A 24067-nucleotide genomic window follows, 5' to 3' on the forward strand; every position below is an offset into this window, starting at 1 on the left:
TGGTTATCGTAGCAAGTTGATGGGCAAGCGTCACATGTCAATCTTTTTCAACGATTGAGAGTTGAACTTCGTGTGAACTTTTATGTATGAATGAATGAATGCATGTCATGTCCAACACTACAAACATGTTAAAGTGACAGTGATAGCTAATTACATTTATAAATGAAAATAAAATATTGGGGATGTACACATACACGATACAACCGCACATTGTTGACGTTTCATATCCTAAGGCTGGTTGAGGCACTTCAGGGTATTCTAATTGCATAGGGATTTCTTAAGGTTTGATAAAGTGCACACCTTTAATGCTATGAGGAAATAGACGTATTTTGGCCCACTAGGTCTGTTCTCTATGTCAACATGTAAAAATCGCCAATGATATGAATTACATTACACAATAAGTATTCAGTCCTACCGTAATTGCAACAAATTTTATGCAAAATATTCTTCTTTAATTCATCCCCACTGGAAAATAACCTGCTGCTCAAATCTCAACTTGGTATTCCTTTTCCCTTTCAAGTGGGCAACTGAGAGGTTTTCTCACCGTTGCATTACATGCATCGGCTGATTTCCTGCTCACCAGGAGGCGCTATCTCCTATGTGAGAAAAATCGTCAAAATGTATATCCAAAAATAATGTATCTGATTGATCTAATGGAACATTAAATTCCTAATGTGTTTCTTTATTGTAATTATTTATTTACGTTGCGAAATGTCTTGCTTTTTCATCAGTAAATAGGCAGTGAATGGCCTACTTTTCCACACTTGAAAAACAGATTCGAAAAGTACTACTTTTCAGTACTCTTACATGTGATGAAAAGTAGTACTTTACGGCTCTGTTATTTTAATGGGCTGCAAAATGGTGAATCGATAAGAAGAGCGTCCAACATAGCTCTGTATAGTATATGTGATGTGCTTAATTAGAAAACTTAATTGAAAATGCTTAGAGTGTAAAAATATACAACTCACAGATTACATCCAATATTTTGAGAGTGTAGGGAAGTGGAACCATCTCGTACCTTACCTTTAAACCTTTAATAGGTCGGCTCCAGAGGCACGTTCTCCTCCATTTGGGAAATATGTACCATTACCTTACCTTACCGTTCAGGCTGAGTGGCCTCTGCTGTACATAGTAGCCGTCTCCATTCTACTCTGTCCATGGCATTGTATCTCAAGTTCCGCACTCTGTGAGGGGTCCGCAAATCGTCCTCCACCTGATCGACCTATCTACAGGGGATAGACAAAATGATCGGGACAGGCAAAATTTTCACTTATCAAAAAATGTTCAAATAGCTGTAACTTTTTAAAAAGTGCATCGAAAAATCTGAAATTTTTACTGTAAGTTGATCAATTTTTTTTTATTCCTGTTCGGGCTTGTCACTGCGACCAGTTTTTAGATCTATTGTGACATTACCCGTATCCTTAGTGTAGTGCATGTCGCATTACTCAATTGCCATTGAGGGGCAATAAAGTATAGATTTTGATACAGTTTTTGTTTTGTTTTCATAGAAAACAAAACAAGAGTACTGATATTGGCCATGCATCGGAAACCTAGCATCACCCTTGTTTTACTGCTAAATTCTCCCCAGTAAGAAGTTTAGAACCCGGGTTTTAACATTAGCAGCAATACCATTCCAATAATGGAACATATGTTCAGGATTCTAGTATGTTCCTTGCATACCAGCACTTACCTCTCTTTGAAGAGTTAGTACATAAATGGATCCCTAACCCGATTTGATGTCCTTTACATCAAGTTTAGCCTCGGACGGCGAGGTTTTTAACTATCTGCAAAGTAAAGTTGGTTAACTCAGTTTTATTCAGAGACCGTAAGCCACCACGATACCAGTGGCAAGGACTAAATACTATGATTCCTTGAATTGCCAGAACGCATATTGCAAAATTGGAAAAGTAGGACGACACTAGGTTTCGGTAGATTTTACTCCGTAACGCAGCACGAAAAGGTGATCTACCCACGTTACGAGCTCCGTTAACGATCGAGCATCTTTGAAACCCCCTCAATCATTCATCCATCAGCACGGGTCGCCTGACACCTTGGATTGGGGTTCCCTGTTTGGTGGACTTTTACCCCCGGAACAGGGGGTCCGTAGTGCTATTCTAAGCCGGTATCTACACGGGCAAAGTTGATCAATTAGTTGTGTATCGATGGTCCAATTTTGGAAAAGATCGCGCTATTCTGTACGAAGGTATAAATATTCTAGAAAAAGTTAAAATTATTCGATTGCTAATTTTGAACTGTTATATCTCCGGATTCAATTAATCAAATACAATGAAATTTTGAGATTTTATGACTTATATGATAAACTTTGAAAAACTTTTGACATAACCTAAAAATGTTCACATGGAAGAAAATTATAACGATTAGACTATTTTTCTAATAAAACACCAAATATTCCCAAGAATATTCCAAAGCTTTAACATCGTTTCAAAATTCAAGATTCTAACTATAGTTAAATTAAATTCCCTTTAATTGACTTGTATATAAATATGTTTTGATGGAAAGTAACAACATAACCGGTAATGAATCGAAAAAGTAATGGGATGCATATTAAAAATAGACTAATTTTCTGAAAAATAATAAAATATATGAAATTGCCATAACTTTGTCTCTTGTTAATAATTTCAAGTTAAGTCAAACGTTTTTCAAAGCTCATTATGTCATAAATGGTCAAAATTTCATTGCATTTGGTTTATTTCATCCGGAGATAAAACAGCTCAAAGTTGACTATCGGATAATTAAACCTTTTCCTAGAATCTTTATAGCTTCGTACAGAATAGCCCGATCTTTTCCAAAATTGGAACATCGATACACAACTAATTGATCAACTTACAGTGAAAATTTCAGATTTTTCGTTCCCCTTTCAAAAAGTTACAGCTAATTGAACATTTTTTGAAAAGTTAAAATTTTGCCTGTCCCGATCATTTTGTCTATCCCCTGTAGCTCGCTGCGCACCACGTCTTCTTGTACCGGTCGGATGACTCTTGAGAACCATTTTAGTCGGGTTGCTGCTATCCGACATCCTTATGACGTAACCCGCTCACCGTAGCCTCCCGATTTCCCGAGCAAAGGAGAATAGCAAATTGATAACAACAGAATTACATAGCCTGTTTTAATATCATAATTTGTTATTGTTAACTTATCAACACATATCTTTTGAATAACATGTTTTGTAGGGCAATCTTATTTTGTTATGTACAAGTTATTGGGATACATCCATAAGATAACAATTCAATAATACATTTTGTTATAGAGCAAGTTTAGTTATTATTCTACTATAGAGAATGTACAAATATGTGATGAACAATAACAAAACAATAACAAGTTCACCCATTTGCTGTTATCAAGTTTTAATTGATCTAGCAAAACATGTTATTGAATTAGTCTTCCAGGATCATTTTTTTGTTATGATATTTGTTATTTTGCCGCTTATGACAGACACGTTTATAACATAATATGTTATGCTAATAACATCAAAATTACTGATTCTATTATTCAGTTACTAAACCAAAATAACATATTTTGTTATGCTGATGATATTTTTTTCTGCTCGGGTTTCGCGGTGTAAACGATGGTTGGTTCTCTCAGCAGCTGATGCAGCTCGTGGTTCATTCGCCTTCTCCCAGTCCCGTCTTCCATCTACACTCCGCCGTAGATAGTACGCAGCACCTCCCGTTCTAAAACTCCAAGGGCGAGTTGGTCCTCTGCATGTAGTGCCCATGTTTCGTGCCCATAGTAGGCAACCGGTCTAATCAGCGTTTTGTAGATAGTTAACTTCGTGTTACGACGACCTTTATTCGATAGTAGAGTTCCGCGGAGTCCAAAGTAGGCTCGATTTCCTGCCACAATGCGTCTCTGAATTTCTCTGCTGGTGTCGTTGTCGGCGGTCACCAGTGAACCCAAGTACACGAATTCTTCAACCGCCTCGATTTCATTACCGTCGATATAAAATCAGGGTGGCGGGCGTGGTGATTCCTCCCTGGAGCCCTTTGCCATCATGTACTTTGTCTTCGCCGTAACTCTCTGCGAGATTCGACGGGCCTCGAGAGTGTCCCCGATACTCGATCCATCGTCGCCTTGATCAATCGTATCAATTTATCCGGGAATCCGCATTCGTACATAATCTGCCATAGCTGTTCTCGATCGATTGTATCATACGCCGATTTGAAATCAATGAACAAGTGATGTGTGGGCACGTTGTATTCGCGGCATTTCTGCAACACCTGGCGGATGCCGAATACCTGGTCCGTTGTAGCGCGTTCACCCATGAATCCAGCATGATAATGGCCCACGAACTCACATGCAATCGGTTATAGACGGCGGCATGAAATTTGAGAAAGTACAAGATAGCAGCGCTCAATAGTGTGATCGCGCGGTAATAGATCATTGAAGCCAACTTTTCCGCTACTCACCGCATCAAAACAAAAGCGACACCGTATATGGACTGTAACACAGTGACAGCAGTCGAGTTACGTCAAACACACAAGGCTACGGTGGCGCTATCTGTTCATTTCATAGCGGCCGTTTTAGTTATTTTAGTGATCCATTGCCGCAATCCAACTTGTCACCCTTTTTGTGGATGGGACACACGGTACGTTCCATCCATTCCTCCGGTAATACTTCCTCCTTCCAAATCTTGGTAATGACCCAGTGTAGTGCTCTCACCAGTGCTTCTCCACCGTATTTTAGAAGCTCGCTTGGTAGTTGATCTGCTCCAGCGGCTTCGTTGTTTTCAACCAGCAAACCACCTCAATCTCTTGGCGGTCAAGGGCCGGCCGGAAGTCTTTCATCCTGTGCCCATTCTCCTAGATCTGTTACCACGCCTCCTTCGGTACTTGCAAAGTCGCCATTGAGGTGCTCATCGTAATGCTGCCGCCACCTCTCGATCACCTCATCACGCTCGCTCGTGAGAATATTCCCGTGATTATCTCGGCACATGTCGGCTTGTGGCATAAAGCTTCTGCGCGAGCGGTTCAGCTTCTCGTGGAACTTCCGTGTGTCCTTAGTGCGGTAAAGCACTTCCATCGCTTCACGATTTCGTTTTTCCTGCTGGTGCTTCTTTATCAGAAAAAATGAGTTCTGCCTGTTCCGCGCCTGTCTATAACGTGCCTCATTCGCTCTCGTACGGTGTTGCAGCATTTTCACCCATGCTGCATTCTTCTCGTTTTTCAACTGTTCACATTCGCCGTCGTACCAGTCGTTCTTGTGATTCGGAGTCGCGAAGCCTACCCAAGTAACCATGCTGTTGAAGCTGTATGTATTGCATATTTGAAGCGCATATATTGGCATGCATTGCCCTACATTAACCATTAAAGTTGAATTAAAGTGGCAAGTGGTGCCACTATTACTGACTTACGATTATACTGGTATAATCGTAAGTCAGCAATAGTGGCGCAACTTCCCGCTTTAATTCAACTTTAATGGTTTATGTAGAGTAATGCATGTCAATATACATGGGATAGACAAAATAATCGAGACAGGCAAAATTTTCACTCTCCAAAAAATGTTCAACTAGCTGTAACTTTTCGAAAAGTGCATCAAATATTCTCAAATTTTTACTGTAAGTTCTTCAACTAGTTGTGTACCAGTGGACAAAATTTGGAAAAGATCGGGCAATTCTTCACAAATTCATAAAGATTTTGGGAAAAGATTAAATAATCCGATAGCCAACTTTGAGCTGTTATATCTCCGGATTCAATGAGCCGATTGCAATGAAATTTTGACCATTCATGACTTATATAATGAACTCTGGAAAACATTTGGCTTAATTTGAAATTTTCAACAAGCGAAAAAGTTATAGCGATTTTATTTTTTTCACGATTTTTTAGTAAATTGGTCTATTTTTAATATGCATCCCATTACTTTTTCAATTTATTGGCGGCTATGTTGTTACTTTCCTTCAAAACGCATTTATATATAAGTCAATTAGAGGGAAACTAAATGAACTATAATTTGCATCTTGAATTTTGTAACGATGTTGATGTTTCGGATAATTTGGTGTTTTATTAGAAAATCAATCTAATCGTTATAATTTTCTTCCGTGTTAAAATCGATCAGATACAAACTTGGCGTCTTCGAAAATATTGTGAGTTTTTGGATGCTCTGAAAGTGCTCTGAATAAAGTATAGCGAAAAAATCAACGCATAAAATTATATTGAATAAAAACGGACTTTCATATGGAAAACAAAACATTTCAAGAAAATTCAAATCGTTGCTCCAAATTAGTTGTGAAACATTTTGTAAACGTAAATAAAATTATTAAAAAGCAGGATTTTGGATTAGCTAAACTAGAGGGACTACCCTAATTTCATAATGATGAGAAAAAAGGTCAAGAAGAAACTTTCCCAAAGACACCATGTACCTAAAACTTAAGGTTTAGGCACAAACATTTTTGTCTTCGCAAATGCGGCTCTGGATCCATTGTGCAATGTAGTCGAAAGGACAGTTTAAACATATGACTTTGGTGGGGAATAAAGGGTATAATAAGCATTAACCCTAATTTGTGGCAAATATGCACACAACTGATTAAATGAGGCATCTTAAATATATATATATATATATGATTTGCTGCTTTGAGACGCCACTTTTAATCAGTTTAGCGCAAGTTAACGTCGTTGCTAGCCGGACTTGGCAAATTCCATCCACGCCGTAACCAACGTCAGCAACATGGGTCACACGGCAACAGCAGCGGATGCACCATCAGCAGTTCGATCGATTGGCAACGAGGGCAACCGACCGAACTAGGGACCTGGTAGCACAAGGTGCTGAAGAGACAAAAAGTGTAGTGTGGCATTACTGTAAAAAAATAAAGTTAGTCTTAATTAGTGTAGCAACGAGCGCGGTAGTTTTTTAAGAAGAAATCCCGATTGCAGAATCGCGAAGTGGCACCCGAATAGGGACCTGAAACGTCATAACCGTAAAACAAAACATACAACGATCGAGACAGGAGTCGACGCATATGAAAAGACTAGACGCAGAGTTAACCCTCTAATACCCAACCCCGCCTTTAGACGGGGTATAGTTTGAGCATTTTTGAAATTTTTGTTTCGTGGGCATTCAAATTTTTTATATTTTTGGCTAATATTTAGGACTGTTCTGTATATCTCAAAGTTGTTTTTAGTGTCTTTTGAAGCGTATTTACATTTTTTTTTAATCATTGAAAAAAATGATGTTTTAGTCACCTTTTAGAAGTCACTGATTATTTTGTATTGAATCGCTTCAATTTACATATTTTAATTTTTTTCCCAAATCTTTCTATCACAGTAAAATAGTTTAAGGGAGTCGAATACACTCTAAAATTATTTTCCTCAAAATTACACGGAAAATAAAATTTTACATGAAATTAAATAAATATAAAAATATTTCAACAATCTTTGTAAAATCTCAAAATGTTTTCGTCTCAAAACATCCGCATCCCAAATAGGCTTCCAGTAAAAATATAAAAGTGTGGAGATGTTCAAAAATAAAAATTAGAAAAATCAAAGACCGAAATTCACAAAATCGAGAATTAAAAAGAATCATCTTCCAAAACATGTTTAAACTGATTTTAGATGACGAAAAATGATATTTAGATCAAAATAAAAAATTTGGGTATTAGAGGGTTAAAACGACACCCTGATATAAAAAGATTACAATAGCAAAAGTTAATAAAAGCACGATTAAAACTGCCGACGGCAGACGAGTACATAAAAATGACATTGTCTGCGAACAACATCATATATTGTTACGGATGCAGCCAACAGCTGGATATGCTCGCTACATTCAGGTACTCCACGGGCCGAATTGCGCTACTGTTGCTGTAGCGGTCGTTGAAGTGAACCGCTTCACATCTACGTGGACATCGGTACGGTCCACTACCACTACGGAGTAGATGGTCATCAACGACGGTCAGCGAGAGCAGAGAGAATTAGAAAAGTCAGTTGATCCTCAATACGTCGTCGCAATCAGTCGCAAGGGGCGAACCCTTGCCCGATTTTAATTTGTTATGTGTTTAGAAGTAAGAATAAATGTCCGTAATTTAAGTTGAATAAAGTTGTGTAGTTTTATGTAAATAAAGTGTTTGTGTGAAACTTGTGATGTTGTTTTGCATGCGAGACATGAAGTTCTACCGATGACGAAGGATTAAGGAAGGATACGGGCCAGGATAAGATTTCGAGAAGGAAAACTGGAAAACTGGATACGATCAAGGAAAGGAAGGTACGTTCTGGTGAAGGTCGTGTGGAAGTCGAACACTATTTCGGTCGGTTGTTCTCCGACAGACATTAAAAATCGGAAAATATAACCACTAACTAGATCGACCAATCTTCATCTTTTTCAGACTTTCAACACTGACGATTCAAACATGGACACTACGCATACAAAGACTCGACCAACCAATTTTCATCTTCGACCACGGCATCAGTAGAATCCAATATCAATCATATTACTATATCCATCATTTTAGCATTGAAGCATTAAAAACTCGTAGACCTCAGGAATAAATTCGATGAAGTTGAAAACAATCAGTTCTCGGAAATAATATTACAAATATGAAATAATATTTGATGAAATTAATACTGCACTAGGAAACATCATTCCTTCCAAAAGACAGAGAAGATGGGATGCCGTAGGTACTGTTTGGAAGTTTATAGCCGGATCACCCGATGCGAATCTAATCTAATCTAATCTAACACATACGCAGCCAGTACAAGAAAGCATCCTGGAAAATAATTGGGTTAGATTACGCCCGATTATTTTTCTTGTCAATATTGATGCTTGCAGCATATCGAAGATAAGACACAAGCGTCAAAGCGGCCAGGCCTACTGCGTAGCGTTTACCGCGAAGATGATTCTTTGAAATGATTCGATTTCTTTAAGCTTTTGTTTAAATCGGATCAATTCTTGAATCTACAGGGGAGGAAGGATGCGTGGACATATCGTACCAAACGCTCCGAGATTTGATTAATTATATGGTTGTATAAATATAGAGGTATGCAATAATGAAATATTGAATAGAAGCATGGAACGTTCTCACCAAATTTAGTTTGTTCATCCGTGGATCTGTTGATTGAGAAATTATATTTCTGACGTCCATCTGGTAGCCCGATGTTGACAACCAGATTCATTTGTGACGTCTTCGTTTGTATAGTGACTTGATGGCGACGTAGTGCTATACGGCTCACCAAAGACAAGAACCCGGCACTGAATTACACGATTCTGGTAACAAAACGCGCGACCTTTGTTGCAATAAAATCCATCGGTATGCGGATCTTTCACATAAATTCAACTTTTTTTTCATAACAAGAAGAACAAGAAATTGAAAGAGTGGAAAGCTTGAAGTACTTAGGAGTAATAGTGGACGACAAACTTTCATTCAATGATCACGTGGACTACACAATAAGGAAAGCTGCCCGGAAATTGGGTGTTATTTACAGAATCAATCAATTGTTAGATGTCGAAACAAAAATAATGCTGTACAAATCGATTGTTGCGTCACATTTTGAATATTGTCCAACGGTTCTTTTCCTTGCTAACAGAAGACAAAAACGCAGAATGCAAAGAATACAGAATAAAGCTATGCGGCTCATATTAGGATGTACTCGAACAACCCCATCAGCGACTATGCGTGATTGGCTGCATTGGATGACTGTTGAAGAAAGACTCGCTGTTAGAACCTTGGAGTTTATATTTAAATTAAAAAATGGACTGCTACCAAGATATTTGACGGAGATTATTCAGTACGGAACGGATGTTCATAATCACAACACAAGAACAGCGATGGATTTGCGACTTCAAAATTTTAGAAAAGCTGGAACTCAAAATAGTCTTTTTTACAAAGGATTTCAATTGTTTAACAGACTACCGGATGAAGTCAAACAGGCAAACAATCTTCATTCATTCAAGAGATTATGCGTAAGATGTGTTAAAGATAGGTTGATATGAATTATGATGGACATACGCGGGAGCCAGTGAAGAAAACAAAAATCTGAGAAACAGGAAGCACAACAAATATCATAATGATAACTCGTCCAATAAGCCTCCCATCTACTAATGATGCGTATGGGGTGGTGGTGGGACCAAAGTCGGCTGTTCGAGTCCGTATGAAGTTGATCATCAATATTAACTTCTTTTCTCGATCAGCCTAGATAGCTGTGTAGTGTCGGTAGCGATTGTCTCAATTGGCTAAGAATAACACTACGGACCGCCTGTTCCGGTGGTAAGAATCCACCAACAGGTGACCCCTAATTCATGGTGTGATGTGGCTTTATGCTTACCGTGCCTAGGAATGAATGGCTAGGGGGGTCTAATAAAAACCTAACCGCTAACGGAGCCTGTGGAGTACCAGGGCGCCCTCCACAGTATGTAGCCCTTACTGCGCTAACCGGAGCAATGGTGCAGTGGACCTTGTGTTTCTCCGAGACAATCAGCTGCCCTTCTTTAGTCTCACTTGAGGCTAAATAAGGGCGGGATTATGAAGATGTTGTTAATTAGTTTAAATTTTCACCTATATGGTTTCGCTTTATGCGATTTACACAGTGTATTCTGTGTATCCTCGCCTTTGGCGTTTTCCAATCGATACCGATTTGGTTTTATTGTTGCTGTTCTTTGTTATGCTGTTGTTGCGAAGAGTTTAATCTTACCTAGTTTGGGTAGTGGCGACGGTTAGGATAGCTCAGATCAATCTTCAGCATAAAAGAACAGCAACGATCAATCTTTGCAGACTTATGCAAAATGGTACAGCCCAAGTGGCCTTGGAACAAGAACCTTACTTTCGTAAGGGAAATTTCTATCTAGGAAACCTTGTAAACCCGGTGTTTGCCACTTTCAGTAAACATGAAATGGCAAACTCGCGTGTCATGCCTCGAGCCTGTGTGCTTGTCAACAACGCAATAGTTGCTACACTCATCTCTGAACTAACCACCAGAGATGTATGTGCTATCACAATGGACTACCCGCTTTGCGCGCAGCCACAGTTGATCAGCAGGAGTAAATCAATTTAATTTTGTATGGCGAAATGCATCTAAACTTGAATTACTTGAAATACAAAGCTTTTACTGAAAAAATATTTGGTAGACTTAATAGTGGTCACCATTGTGCACAACCACTACCAAATATTTTTTCGAATATTGTGTTCCACTTTGAAGAATTTGCCTTTAGATGGTATTCGCCATACAATACTTTTGCGATTTACTTTTAGCGATTTTTCGCGCATAGAAGCTAGCGCCACATTGGTCGATGCGGAGAGTAGGAAAACAGCCGATGTAGTTAATTCATTGATGTATCTGTTGGAAACCTCAACAGGAAATACGTCTATTGTTCTGTGTATTTACCGCATGATGAATCATCCCCTATGGATGCTTTCAAACAAGTCATCGCATACGGCACTTCAAAAGGCCTTCCGCTAATGGACTACCCGCTTTGCGCGCAGCCACAGTTGATCAGCAGGAGTAAATCAATTTAATTTTGTATGGCGAAACTTGAATTACTTGAAATACAAAGCTTTTCCCGAAAAAATATTTGGTAGACTTAATAGTGGTCACCATTGTACACAACCACTACCAAATATTTTTTCGAATAATGTGTTCCACTTTGAAGAATTTGCCTTTAGATGCTATTCGCCATTCAATATTTTTGCGATTTACTTTTAGCGATTTTTCGCGCATAGAAGCTAGCGCCACATTGGTCGATGCGGTGAGTAGGAAAACAGCCGATGTAGTTAATTCATTGTTGGCAGTGATGCTAATGCTCACCATATCATCTGGGGCAGCTCAGACATTAACTTGAGAGGCTCCAGTTTGATGGAGTACTTAAGTAGTACAGATCTTGCATTACTTAACATAGGCAACCGCCCAACCTTCATGGTATCTGCTAGAGAGGAAGTGTTAGATATAACGCTTTGCTCTAGCAGAATTAGTCACGAGCTGACCAATTGGCATGTGTCAGATGAAGAATCTTTATCTGGCCATCGTTATATCTTTTTTTGAACATTTAAATGTTACCTTGCAAACATTGCGTTTCAGGAATCCTCGGTCAACAAACTGGGATCTTTATACTGATTTGGTTGCAGCCAAATTTCATGGATATTCACCATCCATTGACACTCCAAGTGATTTAGATTATGCCGTTGATACTACAACGACCTTCATCATGGAAGCTTTTGAAGAAGCATGCCCTCTACGGTCTGTGAAGATCACAAGAGGAACCCCTTGGTGGAACTCTGATCTGGCGAAACTCAGGAAACAATGTAGAAAGAGTTGGAATAGACGACGTTCGGCTGGTTCGGAGGCTTTCAGGTCGGCTCGCAAGGCCTACAGAAAAGCTCTCCGGTCTGCTGAACGATCCGGCTGGAAAAACCTTTGTACAAATGTTTCCAGCTTGAGTGAAGTCAGTCGGTTAAACAAAATCCTTGCGAAATCTAAGGATTTCCGGGTGAACGAACTTCGTTAAGCAAATGGCGATCTGACTTCCTCTGATGAGGAAGTTCTGGCATGCTTATTCAGCACACACTTCCCTGGATGTGTGGATATTACATCTTCGGATGATCCTGATGTCTTTTCTTGTAGTTATGATTCTTTAGCTTCGGCTCGGAGTATTGTAACTATAAAATCGATTGAGGGGGTCTTAATAGCTTTGCTCCTTTCAAATCTCCTGGGGCAGATGGGATTTATCCTATTTTGCTTCAGAAGGGATTTGATTATTTCAAACATGTTTTGAAAAAACTACTTGTTTGCAGTTTTGCTACAGGGTATATTCCCAAATCCTGGAGGGATATTACTGTAAAGTTTATTCCGAAAGTGGGTCGTGCGTCGTATGAAGAAGCAAAGAGTTTCAGAGCTATCAGTTTGACCTCTTTTCTTCTGAAATGCTTAGAACGCATTGTGGATCATCACATCCGTGATGTTCATCTGGCCAACGTGCCTTCATGTGAACCAACATGCCTACCAATCTGGTAAGTCCACTGTGACTCTTTTACACAAGGTTGTTTACGATATCGAGAAAGCATTCGCTGAAAAGCAATCTTGTTTGGGTGTTTTCTTAGATATCGAGGGTGCCTTTGACAATGTGCCTTTCGATGCCATATTGGAAGCCGCACGGAGTCATGGTATATCTCCAATGATTTCCAATTGGATTCAACAAATGCTCAAAAACCGATATCTCCTCTCGACATTGCGTCTAGCAGGGATTAGGAAATTGAGTGTTTGTGGATGCCCCCAAGGGGGAGTCTTATCACCGCTTTTGTGGAATCTCGTAGCAGATACGCTATTGAGGCAACTCAATAATAGCGGTTTTCCTACTTATGGTTTTGCCGACGACTACCTAACATTGTTAGTTGTTATGTGCATCAGCACCCTTTTCGACCTGATGCAAAACGCCCTCCAGGTTGTTGAGGGTTGGTGTCGCCAATATGGCTTTTTGGTTAATCCGAGTAAAACATCTATTGTTCTTTTCACGGAAAGGCGAAACCGTAATGGCGTTCGACCTTTGCGTCTCTTTGATTCTGAAATCGATGTGACTGAACAGGTAAAGTACGTTGGAGTCATTCTTGATTCCAAGCTTTCCTGGACACCTCACATTGAGTTCAGAATCAATAAAGCTTGTATGGCCTTCGGGCAATGCCGGCGTACTTTTGGTACAACTTGGGGTCTAAAACCCAAGTATCTCAAATGGATTTACACAACTGTGGTTCGGCCAATATTGGCTTATGGATGTCTTGTGTGGTGGCAAAAGGGTGAAGTGAGAACGGTCCAATCAAAATTAGGCCATCTCCAAAGGATGTGCTTAATGGCGATGTCTGGAGCGTTCTCTTCAACTCCTACGGCAGCGCTAGAAGTTCTCTTTGACGTTGCCCCACTACACATTCATCTCAAACAAGAAGCCCTTTCTTGCACTTACCGGTTACGGGTACTCGGTCTACTAGAGGAAACTCCTGTGAACCGCACATCAACACACACCTCGTTGTTTCCACTTTTGGTGAATTGGGACAAAATTGTTTTTGCTCCAAGTGATCTTACAATTTATATATCTCTTTATTGTTGATATTTCTCGGTGAACGAATAAAACAAACTTGTTTTTTGCGTGACGTTTCGGCCTAATCACATTTCGGCCATCTTCAGACGCCTAAAATTTTATTACAAAAAACACGAAATTAAAACATTAACATAACACAATTTTTCATTTTACATTTTTTCACCCCACAACTCACAATTTGATCGCCGCAGCTGATGCTACCTCCTATCCAGCTGGGAGATCACGTACCACTGTCTAGTAGGGTACTTTGCGGTTGTGGTGCGCGTCCTCTCTCGTTTCCTCTTCGTCGTCTATCGTTGTTCGTCACTTGTCGCAGCTTAAACACTAACGCATTGTAGTTCGTGTTGAACAATCCACACTCACGCTGGAGGTTCACTGTATTAGCTTCCCCTGCCAGCTTGATGTGGAATGTCTCCGCGACTAATCTGCTCTCCTGGTCGGCGATTCGTTCAATGAATTAACTACATCGGCTGTTTTCCTACTCTCCGCATCGACCAATGTGGCGCTAGCTCCTATGCGCGAAAAATCGCTAAAAGTAAATCGCAAAAATATTGTATGGCGAATACCATCTAAAGGCAAATTCTTCAAAGTGGAACACATTATTCGAAAAAATATTTGGTAGTGGTTGTGCACAATGGTGACCACTATTAAGCCTACCAAATATTTTTTCGGTAAATGCTTTGTATTTCAAGTAATTCAAGTTTAGATGCATTTCGCCATACAAAATTAAATTGATTTACTCCTGCTGATTAACTGTGGCTGCGTGCAAAGCGGGTAGTCCATTATTTTCGTCTCGTCAAAATTAAACACATGGCCGTCACATAGCGTGTGGTGCGTTAATCCAGTCCTGTTGTCTTTCCGTTTTACGTCATTTTTGTGCTCGTTGATCCGCGTGTCCAGTTTTCTCCCCGTCTGTCCGATGTACACCTTTCCATCCCCTGTTCCACAAGGTACCGAATACACCACATTTTTATGTTGTCCTGGTGGGATCGGGTCCTTGAGTTTAGCGAAAATCTCATTTTTCAATTTTGATTTTGCTTTCACCGCCAATGTTATGCCCTGTTCCTTGAGGATTTTTTGCAACTTTTCACTCAGGCATGGGACATATGGCGTGGGAATGTACTTCGTTTCGTCCACCTCCTTGTCGTTCTGCAGTTCGTTGTAGTGCTTGTGTACCCTCTGTTTCAAGACATTCTGAATGAAGCAGTTAGGGTAATTGTTACACTTTAACATTTCCTTCACCGTACTGATGGCGGAAGGGCGGTGCTGTGCATCAGTCAACTTGATAGCCCTATCCACTAGGGCAATCGCAGTGTGGATTGTTCAACACGAACTACAATGCGTTAGTGTTTAAGCTGCGACAAGTGACGAACAACGATAGACGACGAAGAGGAAACGAGAGAGGACGCGCACCACAACCGCAAAGTACCCTACTAGACAGTGGTACGTGATCTCCCAGCTGGATAGGAGGTAGCATCAGCTGCGGCGATCAAATTGTGAGTTGTGGGGTGAAAAAATGTAAAATGAAAAATTGTGTTATGTTAATGTTTTAATTTCGTGTTTTTTGTAATAAAATTTTAGGCGTCTGAAGATGGCCGAAATGTGATTAGGCCGATACGTCACGCAAAAAACAAGTTTGTTTTATTCGTTCACCGAGAAATATCAACAATAAAGAGATATACTCGTTAACGGTGATTAAACCCATCAAGTAAAGTCGTTTTGATCAAGGAAGGGAAAATGGGTGCTGTACAAGCAATTCGGAATAAATATGGCCCTAACGGTGAATTACTGCTGAGGAGATTCCAAAGAACGGCAACGAACCTGGCCAAGGACAACAACAGGATGAAATTCCTACTCAACTGTAGACGGTGTAAAGTGATCCCGAAGTGCCTCAACTACAAAATCCACATCCAGCTCGGTAGCGGCCGGTCCAGGGAGGAATTGGATAAACTGATGTTCAAACAGAAGATCCGAATCCTCAGTGTCATGGTTGCCGATGTGAAAAGATCAATCGCGGAGTTGCAGAAGAACAAAGCGCACCTCTTCGGAAAAATCGAAACAGCGTTCGAGAGGGAAGATGTAGTTGCAGTGAAGAAAATGGTGGAGAAGAAGAGCCGTTCCGTACATGAAGAGTCGAAAAGGAGAGGAGAGAGAAAGATAGAGAGGCTGAAAAATCAGCGGATAGCCGAAATGAACATCGAAGAAGAATGGGTTGAAAACACGACCGACACCCGAATCCCGGACTTCTTACAACGAACCCTTTCGCTGGGTCCGAATTTCAACGTACAGAATAAGATAAAAATGCCGTATGTTGAAATAGTAGCCGGTATTGAAAAGGGGATTCGATTCAAGGAGAATGCTGACGAAATTCGCGGGGAGGTTGCGTCGGCAATTACGAATCATATCAACTATGTCCGACAACCCAGACACGGGAAGTTGGAGTGGATTGAGAAGGATATAGCAGCAAGCAGGCGTTTCTTGGAGGAAAACCCGAGTCTGCTCATAACAAAAGCAGATAAGGGCAACAAGACCGTCATAATTGAAGCAGAAGAATATCACGCTAAAATGATGGAACTGCTCAACGATGAAGACACATACCGGAAACTACGAGCTGATCCTTCCAATAGGATTATGAGGAAGATAAATGCGAAGGTTGACGGATGGTTGGATCAGAAATGCATAGAGAAGAGCGAACACCGGAAAATGAAAATTTCGAGCTGTAACCCTCCCAGAATCTATGGCCTTCCGAAGTTGCACAAGGAGGGCAGACCGTTGAGGCCAGTAGTTTCGACGATCGGATCCGCCACCTACCAGATGGCCCAATATCTGGCAGGAGTCTTGGAAAATGTTGTTGGAAAACCAGAACACCACGTAAAAACCAGTTTTGAGTTTGCACAACAGATAACAGGAATGCAGATCCCCGAGGAGCACATGCTGTTTTCATTGGATGTGAAATCGCTGTATACCAATGTCCCGGTGCAGTACGCGATGGAGTGTATCGAGGCAAGGTGGAGCGAGGTAGCAAGGTATACGAAGATTGACAAGCGAAGTTTCTTGGATGCAACAAGATTAGGCTTAGACTCTACGTTTTTCAACTATCGAGGAGTTACCTACACACAAACCTTCGGAGTACCGATGGGATCACCACTGTCTCCGGTTATAGCGAACATCGTTATGGAGCGTTTGGAACAGGAGAGCATACAGAGGGTGAGTGCAGAACAACTCGATATGGTGATATACAGGCGGTATGTGGATGACTGTTTTTGCGTTGCACGGAGGGAACACGTTGATCGAATCTTGGAGATTTTCAATGACTTCCATGATAGGCTGCAGTTCACTGTGGAGAAAGAGGAACAAGAGCAAAATCAAGTTTCTTGATATCATGGTAACGAGAAAAGAAGGAATCCTTGAGAAAACGTGGCTACCAAAACAGACGAAGGGACGGTATCTGGATTTCATTTCGGAAAGTCCGTACTCCCATAAACGCAACACTGCGATTGCCCTAGTGGATAGGGCTATCAAGTTGACTGATGCACAGCACCGCCCTTCGGCCATCAGTACGGTGAAGGAAATGTTGAAGTGTAACAATTACCCTAACTGCTTCATTCAGAATGTCTTGAAACAGAGGGTACACAAGCACTACAACGAACTGCAGAACGACAAGGAGGTGGACGAAACGAAGTACATTCCCACGCCATATGTCCCATGCCTGAGTGAAAAGTTGCAAAAAATCCTCAAGGAACAGGGCATAACATTGGCGGTGAAAGCAAAATCGAAATTGAAAAATGAGATTTTCGCTAAACTCAAGGACCCGATCCCACCAGGACAACATAAAAATGTGGTGTATTCGGTACCTTGTGGAACAGGGGATGGAAAGGTGTACATCGGACAGACGGGGAGAAAACTAGACACGCGGATCAACGAGCACAAAAATGACGTAAAACGGAAAGACAACAGGACTGGATTAACGCACCACACGCTATGTGACGGCCATGTGTTTAATTTTGACGAGACGAAAATAATTGAACGAATCGCTGACCAGGAGAGCAGAGTAGTCGCGGAGACATTCCACATCAAGCTGGCAGGGGAAGCTAATACAGTGAACCTCCAGCGTGAGTGTGGATTGTTCAACATGAACTACAATGCGTTAGTGTTTAAGCTGCGACAAAAGACGAACAACGATAGACGGCGAAGAGGAAACGAGAGAGGACGCGCACCACAACCGCAAAGTACCCTACTAGACAGTGGTACGTGATCTCCCAGCTGCGGCGATCAAATTGTGAGTTGTGGGGTGAAAAAATGTAAAATGAAAAATTGTGTTATGTTAATGTTTTAATTTCGTGTTTTTTGTAATAAAATTTTAGGCGTCTGAAGATGGCCGAAATGTGATTAGGCCGAAACGTCACGCAAAAAACAAGTTTGTTTTATTCGTTCACCGAGAAACATGAACAATAAAGAGATATACTCGTTAACGGTGATTAAACCCATCAAGTGATCTTACAATTGCTTGTAATTTTCCATATAGGACATTTTCCACGGAATTCCCTTCCCGGGAAGAGTGGACATCTGGTTATCTGGAAATAAGTATTTCAGACGGCATCGTATGTTACACTGATGGCTCCCTTCTCGAAGGTCGAGCAGGTGCTGGTGTTTATTCTCGTGAGCTAAGGCTGTATCAGTCTTACTCACTTGGTAGACACTGCACCGTTTTTCAGGCTGAAATCTTTGCTCTTATGTGCGGAGTGCAATCAGCACTTCAGCAGCACGTAATGGGCAAAGTAATATACTTCTGTTCAGATAGCCAGACTGCTATTGAAGCACTTGCTTCGGCCAACTCCAGGTCGAAGATAGTTATCGCTTGTCGAACTCAAATCGAGGAGCTGAATTCAGCAAACGCTGTTCACCTTCTATGGGTACCTGGTCATTCTTCCATCGCTGGAAATGAATTGGCTGATGAGTTAGCTCGCTCTGGAGCATCACATGACTTCATTGGCCCTGAGCCAGCTATTCCGATATCGAAGTGTTGGATTAAGCTTCAGATTCACACCTGGGCTGTCACTCAACACAGACAATATTGGAATAGTTTGGAGTCATGTCGTCAAACCAAATTGTATTGTGCTGAGCCATCTCTACGGGTGGCGAAGTATCTAACTAACTGTTTAAGCAGAATTGCAGCATGCTGGTCAAAGCATTGACTGGCCACTGCCGACTCAGCTATCATATGGCGAATATTCAGCAAGCTGATTCATTTGCATGTGATAGCTGTGAATCCGATTATGGAACTTCGTATCATTTGATATGTAACTGTCCAGTTTGTGCGCAACTGCGTTTCCGAGTATTCGGTAAACACTTATTAAGTGAAACTGACTTCAGAAACCTGAATCTTCAGGATATTCTGTTGTTCTTAACCCGCTGTGGTAAAGAGCTATAGGCTCTCTTTCGCTTTATGCGTTATTACAGTGCCCTTTTCAGGGCGCTGTTTGAACCCATTGTGGTACGCTTGTGCGTTAGTACCCTCTTCCAGGGTGTTTTTCCTATTTCCCTACCTGTCCCTATCCCCATCCAAATCCCTTTTCCTTCCTTTTTCCTCAGGTAGATGATGAAATAGGCTGTTATTTTGGCGATAGCACAAATGTCCCAAATGGAGGATAACGTGCCTCTGGAGCCGGCCTTCTGATACCTTCTGATAACAGAAGACAAAAACGTAGAATGCAAAGAATACAGAATAAAGCTATGCGGCTCATATTAGGATGTACTCGAACAACCCCATCAGCGACTATGCGTGATTGGCTGCATTGGATGACTGTTGAAGAAAGACTCACTGTTAGAACCTTGGAGTTTATATTTAAATTAAAAAATGGACTGCTACCAAGATATTTGGCGGAGATTATTCAGTACGGAACGGATGTTCATAATCACAACACAAGAACAGCGATGGATTTGCGACTTCAAAATTTTAGAAAAGCTGGAACTCAAAATAGTCTTTTTTACAAAGGATTTCAATTGTTTAACAGACTACCGGATGAAGTCAAACAGGCAAACAATCTTCATTCAAGAGATTATGCGTAAGATATGTTAAAGATAGGTTGATATGAATTATGATGGACATACGCGGGAGCCAGTGAAGAAAACAAAAATCTGAGAAACAGGAAGCACAACAAATATCATAATGATAACTCGTCCAATAAGCCTCCCATCTACTAATGATGCGTATGGGGTGGTGGTGGGACCAAAGTGGCCCAATGGGACCATAATAATAATAATAACCGGGGGCGGTAAGCAGAGCACCGAAGTAAAATCAGACACATGATTGGCATGAGCAGAGAAAAGAGTTCACATCATAAAGAAACTATGGCACTTTCGCGTGGGACTTCACAAGGATCCACTTTTTACTCGGGTGGCGAAGTGCCGGACAGATCACTGGAGAAATCGCGAAAGAAACTTTTCAAGAAAACACTTCTTTGCTTGCAAGGAATGACATCAAGTAAAACGATGCACTTTCTTCCAGATTCTAAATCTGATTTCTTTTTGTGGAGTTCATATCCAGCAGACTCCATAATCACACGCGATCAGTTTCCGGATGGCGTAGCGACAGTCGAATTTATAGTTAAAAAACACCCAACGGGAACGTGAAAAAATTTGACAAGCGAAGTTCTTATAGCCGGATCACCCGATGCGAATGATTTAAAATTAATTAATTCCAGTATCAATGACCTTATTTACAATAATAATAAACAAGTAAAAATTTATCGCAAAATGACTTTGCAATTAAAAGAATCTGTATTTAAAACCAAGGAAGCTAATCAGTTGTTTAGATCAAAATCATCAGAACTGTATTTAATTAACATTCTTTTTAATCTTAAAAACTTATATGAAAAAGTCGAAAACATAATAGACACAATCATGTTAGCTAAACTAGGAATCCTTAATAAAAAAAAATTTTGTCCAAAAATGAGATAGAAATGTTTAGGAAAGATTTTGAAAAAGAAAATGTCACAATTCACTCATCATCAGAAGTCGTTAACTATGCCAAAACATCAATTGCCACAAACACCCAAGAGATCGTACTATTCATCAAACTGCCAAAGTTGTATCCCTAAGTTTTCCGCAAAATCCAAGTATATCCGATTTTCCATAATCATCTGCAAATCCATTCAACAAAGAAGTTTTTCTTGGTTCACCAAACGGAGAAGTTTACCGTTAAGACAATAGAACCAACCATCTTTAACATCAAGGATATCGAAGTAGCCGAGTCCACATGCATACCAAATCTCTTAGATGGTAAAGCAGCCACATGTAATTACACATCAAACCCCGTAGAACAGGAAGTCATACATATCTCTCGATATGAATCATATACTTGTCAACACAATGTTTAATTTCACCTTGTCATCTGATTGTACCACTACTGAGAGGATTCTGTCTGGATCATTTTTGATCCAATACGAGAATTGCACAATACGAATCAATAACGTCTCGTACAGTAGTAAGGCTAGCAAAGTAACAGGTAAACCCATACACCTCCCTTTGGATGGAATAACCATTATCAAGAATGGTGAAGTATTAAACCTCAGTATGGAACATCTCCACAAGCTTCAAACGGAAACTCGAAAGGAGATGGATTTACTTCGATTAACTAGCAACAGTCTACACTTTCCACATTGGTCATTGTTTGGAGGATTGACCATTCTCCCCATCATAATCGGATTCGTTATTCTCCTAAGCATTTTCTCCCACAGAACAACTTATTTAAAATTGGAGGCAATACCAGGCACCAACGATCATCAGGCAGCTCAGGAACCCAAGAGGAATATCGAAAACTTTAAAACGTTTTCATGGACGGAAACCATGCCCCTAGAGATTCATCACTAAGGAGGGGCGAGTTAACGTCGTTGCTAGCCGGACTTGGCAAGTTCCATCCACGCCGTAACCAACGTCAGCAACATGGGTCACACGGCAACAGCAGCGGATGCACCATCAGCAGATCGATCGATTGGCAACGAGGGCAACCGACCGAACTAGGCACCTGGTAGCACAAGGTGCTGAAGAGACAAAAAGTGTAGTGTGGCATTACTGTAAAAAAATAAAGTTAGTCTTAATTAGTGTAGCAACGAGCGCGGTTCTTTTTTAAAAAGAAATCCCGATCGCAGAATCGCGAAGTCGCATATTTGACATATTTTATAAAATGCTTATTATGCCCTTGATTCCCCATAAAAAAGCTGAAATTATAGAAAAAGTCATATATATGTTTTTTTGATAACATTGGTTTCAGTACCAATGCTAATAAGGGAAATTAATTTATTCAATACTTGACAAAAATCAAGGCAAAATAATTTATTTATTATATGACAAAAATCAGGGCAAATAGGGTTGAAATGGACAGCTATTTATACCATTCCGAGAATGATTATAAAATGCTTATTATGCCCATGATTCCCCATAAAAAAGCTGAAATTATAGAAAAAGTCATATACATATGTCTTTTTGATAACATTGGTTTCAGTACCAATGCTAATAAGGGAAATTAATTTATTCAATACTTGACAAAAATCAAGGCAAAATAATTTATTTATTATATGACAAAAATCAAGGCAAATAGGGTTGAAATGGACAGCTTTTTATAATATTCCGAGAATGATTGCAGTTAATCGGTTGTTAATCGATAAACCGCATTTGTATATATAAAAATAATCCAGGCCTTCATGTTTTGCATCCAGCGACATTACAAATCCATACAAAATATGTTATTATCCAGCTGTTTTACGGGCATGTAGGGTAAAATAGGAGATATATCTTTCATATATGTGCATGATAACTGTTGGCTACCGATTGCACCTAAAACTAATTTCAACGTTCCATAGCAGTATTTGTTTTTCATAAATACATTTTAAATCTCATTTTTTCATGAAAATAGGGCAAAATGGGGCAAATTGGACAAGTCCCGAAGATGATTCTGGTGATAAAAGATCTAGCGCTTTTTGTTTATGCCAAATAAATAAACTTCAAGTCAGTTACATTAAAAATCCATTCATAATTAGGAAAAATTGTGAATATCCGACAGTGTAGGGGCACATGTGGTAAAACAAGCATTTAAAATGATCTTTCATGTATTTTTATGATTCCTGTTAACTTCTAATTACACCTGCAGCTATTTTCAATGATCTACAGTCGTGTTAGTTGTTTGCCAGTTCATTTTGATTCTCTTTTTGTATGAAAAAAGCAGGGGGAATGACACTTCTTTTGCTAACCGGAAAAATCCGCATTTATCAGTTTCTAACCGTCGATAACCGCGTCTAACTGCTGCTCAGATAGCAGCGGTTAGAGACGGTTAGAAACTAATAACAGCGGATTTCCCGGTTAGAAAAGGATATGTCATTCCCCTTGGAAAAAAGGGCAAAATGGGGCAAAATGGACCACTTCCCGTGTCGTGCGGTGAATGAAATTAGCACCAATCGATTCCTCGTATTTTTTTACGTCAGAAATGGTCAACTTCTCGTACCGAAACCAGCGGTGTTAAAAGATCCGTTTTTTGGGTCGATTGCTTCCCACTGTGCATTGCATGAATTTCTATATTGTGAGGCAAGTACTATGATACACTATGCCTAGGGAGTCGAGAAAATTTTCCCGACTGGAACGGGAATCTAACCCGCCGTCTCCGGATTGGCGATCCATAGCCTTAACTGGATGCCCCTTGAAGCCTATATTTTTAGTTCTTTGTTTCCACAACGTATAAAACCTGAATTCTTGGTTAACCTTCGCATAACAGACCACATTTTTTCACAACTTATCTCCTTAGCGTTAGATAAACTTTCGACAAACTACAAAGAATGTAAATTTGAATCGCCAATAAAATATTGTCATTTCTTTAAATACTGTAATCCGGGGTAACATTGAAATTTTCGAGCAAACGTTACATGTTTTTTATTTTTAAAACAATTACTGGCCCTCTGCGTGTGTGTTAAGCTACACGAAAAAGTTTAAAACATGTTGAAAAAAGCTTTTTAATCTAATTTTTGGTTCTGTTGATTTGGGGTAACATTGATCT

General features: G+C 40.1%; 1 protein-coding gene across 1 annotated transcript; it reads left to right on the top strand.

Moving 5' to 3' along the window:
- The first annotated feature begins 15759 nt into the window (after positions 1 to 15759).
- On the top strand, positions 15760 to 18277 carry LOC134290604 (uncharacterized). The gene is made up of 2 exons (XM_062857770.1): positions 15760 to 17229; positions 17456 to 18277. Exons 1-2 carry the CDS (start codon positions 15760 to 15762, stop codon positions 18275 to 18277), a joined length of 2292 nt encoding a protein of 763 aa, XP_062713754.1.
- The last annotated feature ends 5790 nt before the right edge of the window (positions 18278 to 24067 follow it).

This window comes from Aedes albopictus, chromosome 3 (genome assembly GCF_035046485.1).
Source record: "Aedes albopictus strain Foshan chromosome 3, AalbF5, whole genome shotgun sequence".
NCBI classification, from domain to species: Eukaryota; Metazoa; Arthropoda; class Insecta; order Diptera; family Culicidae; genus Aedes; species Aedes albopictus.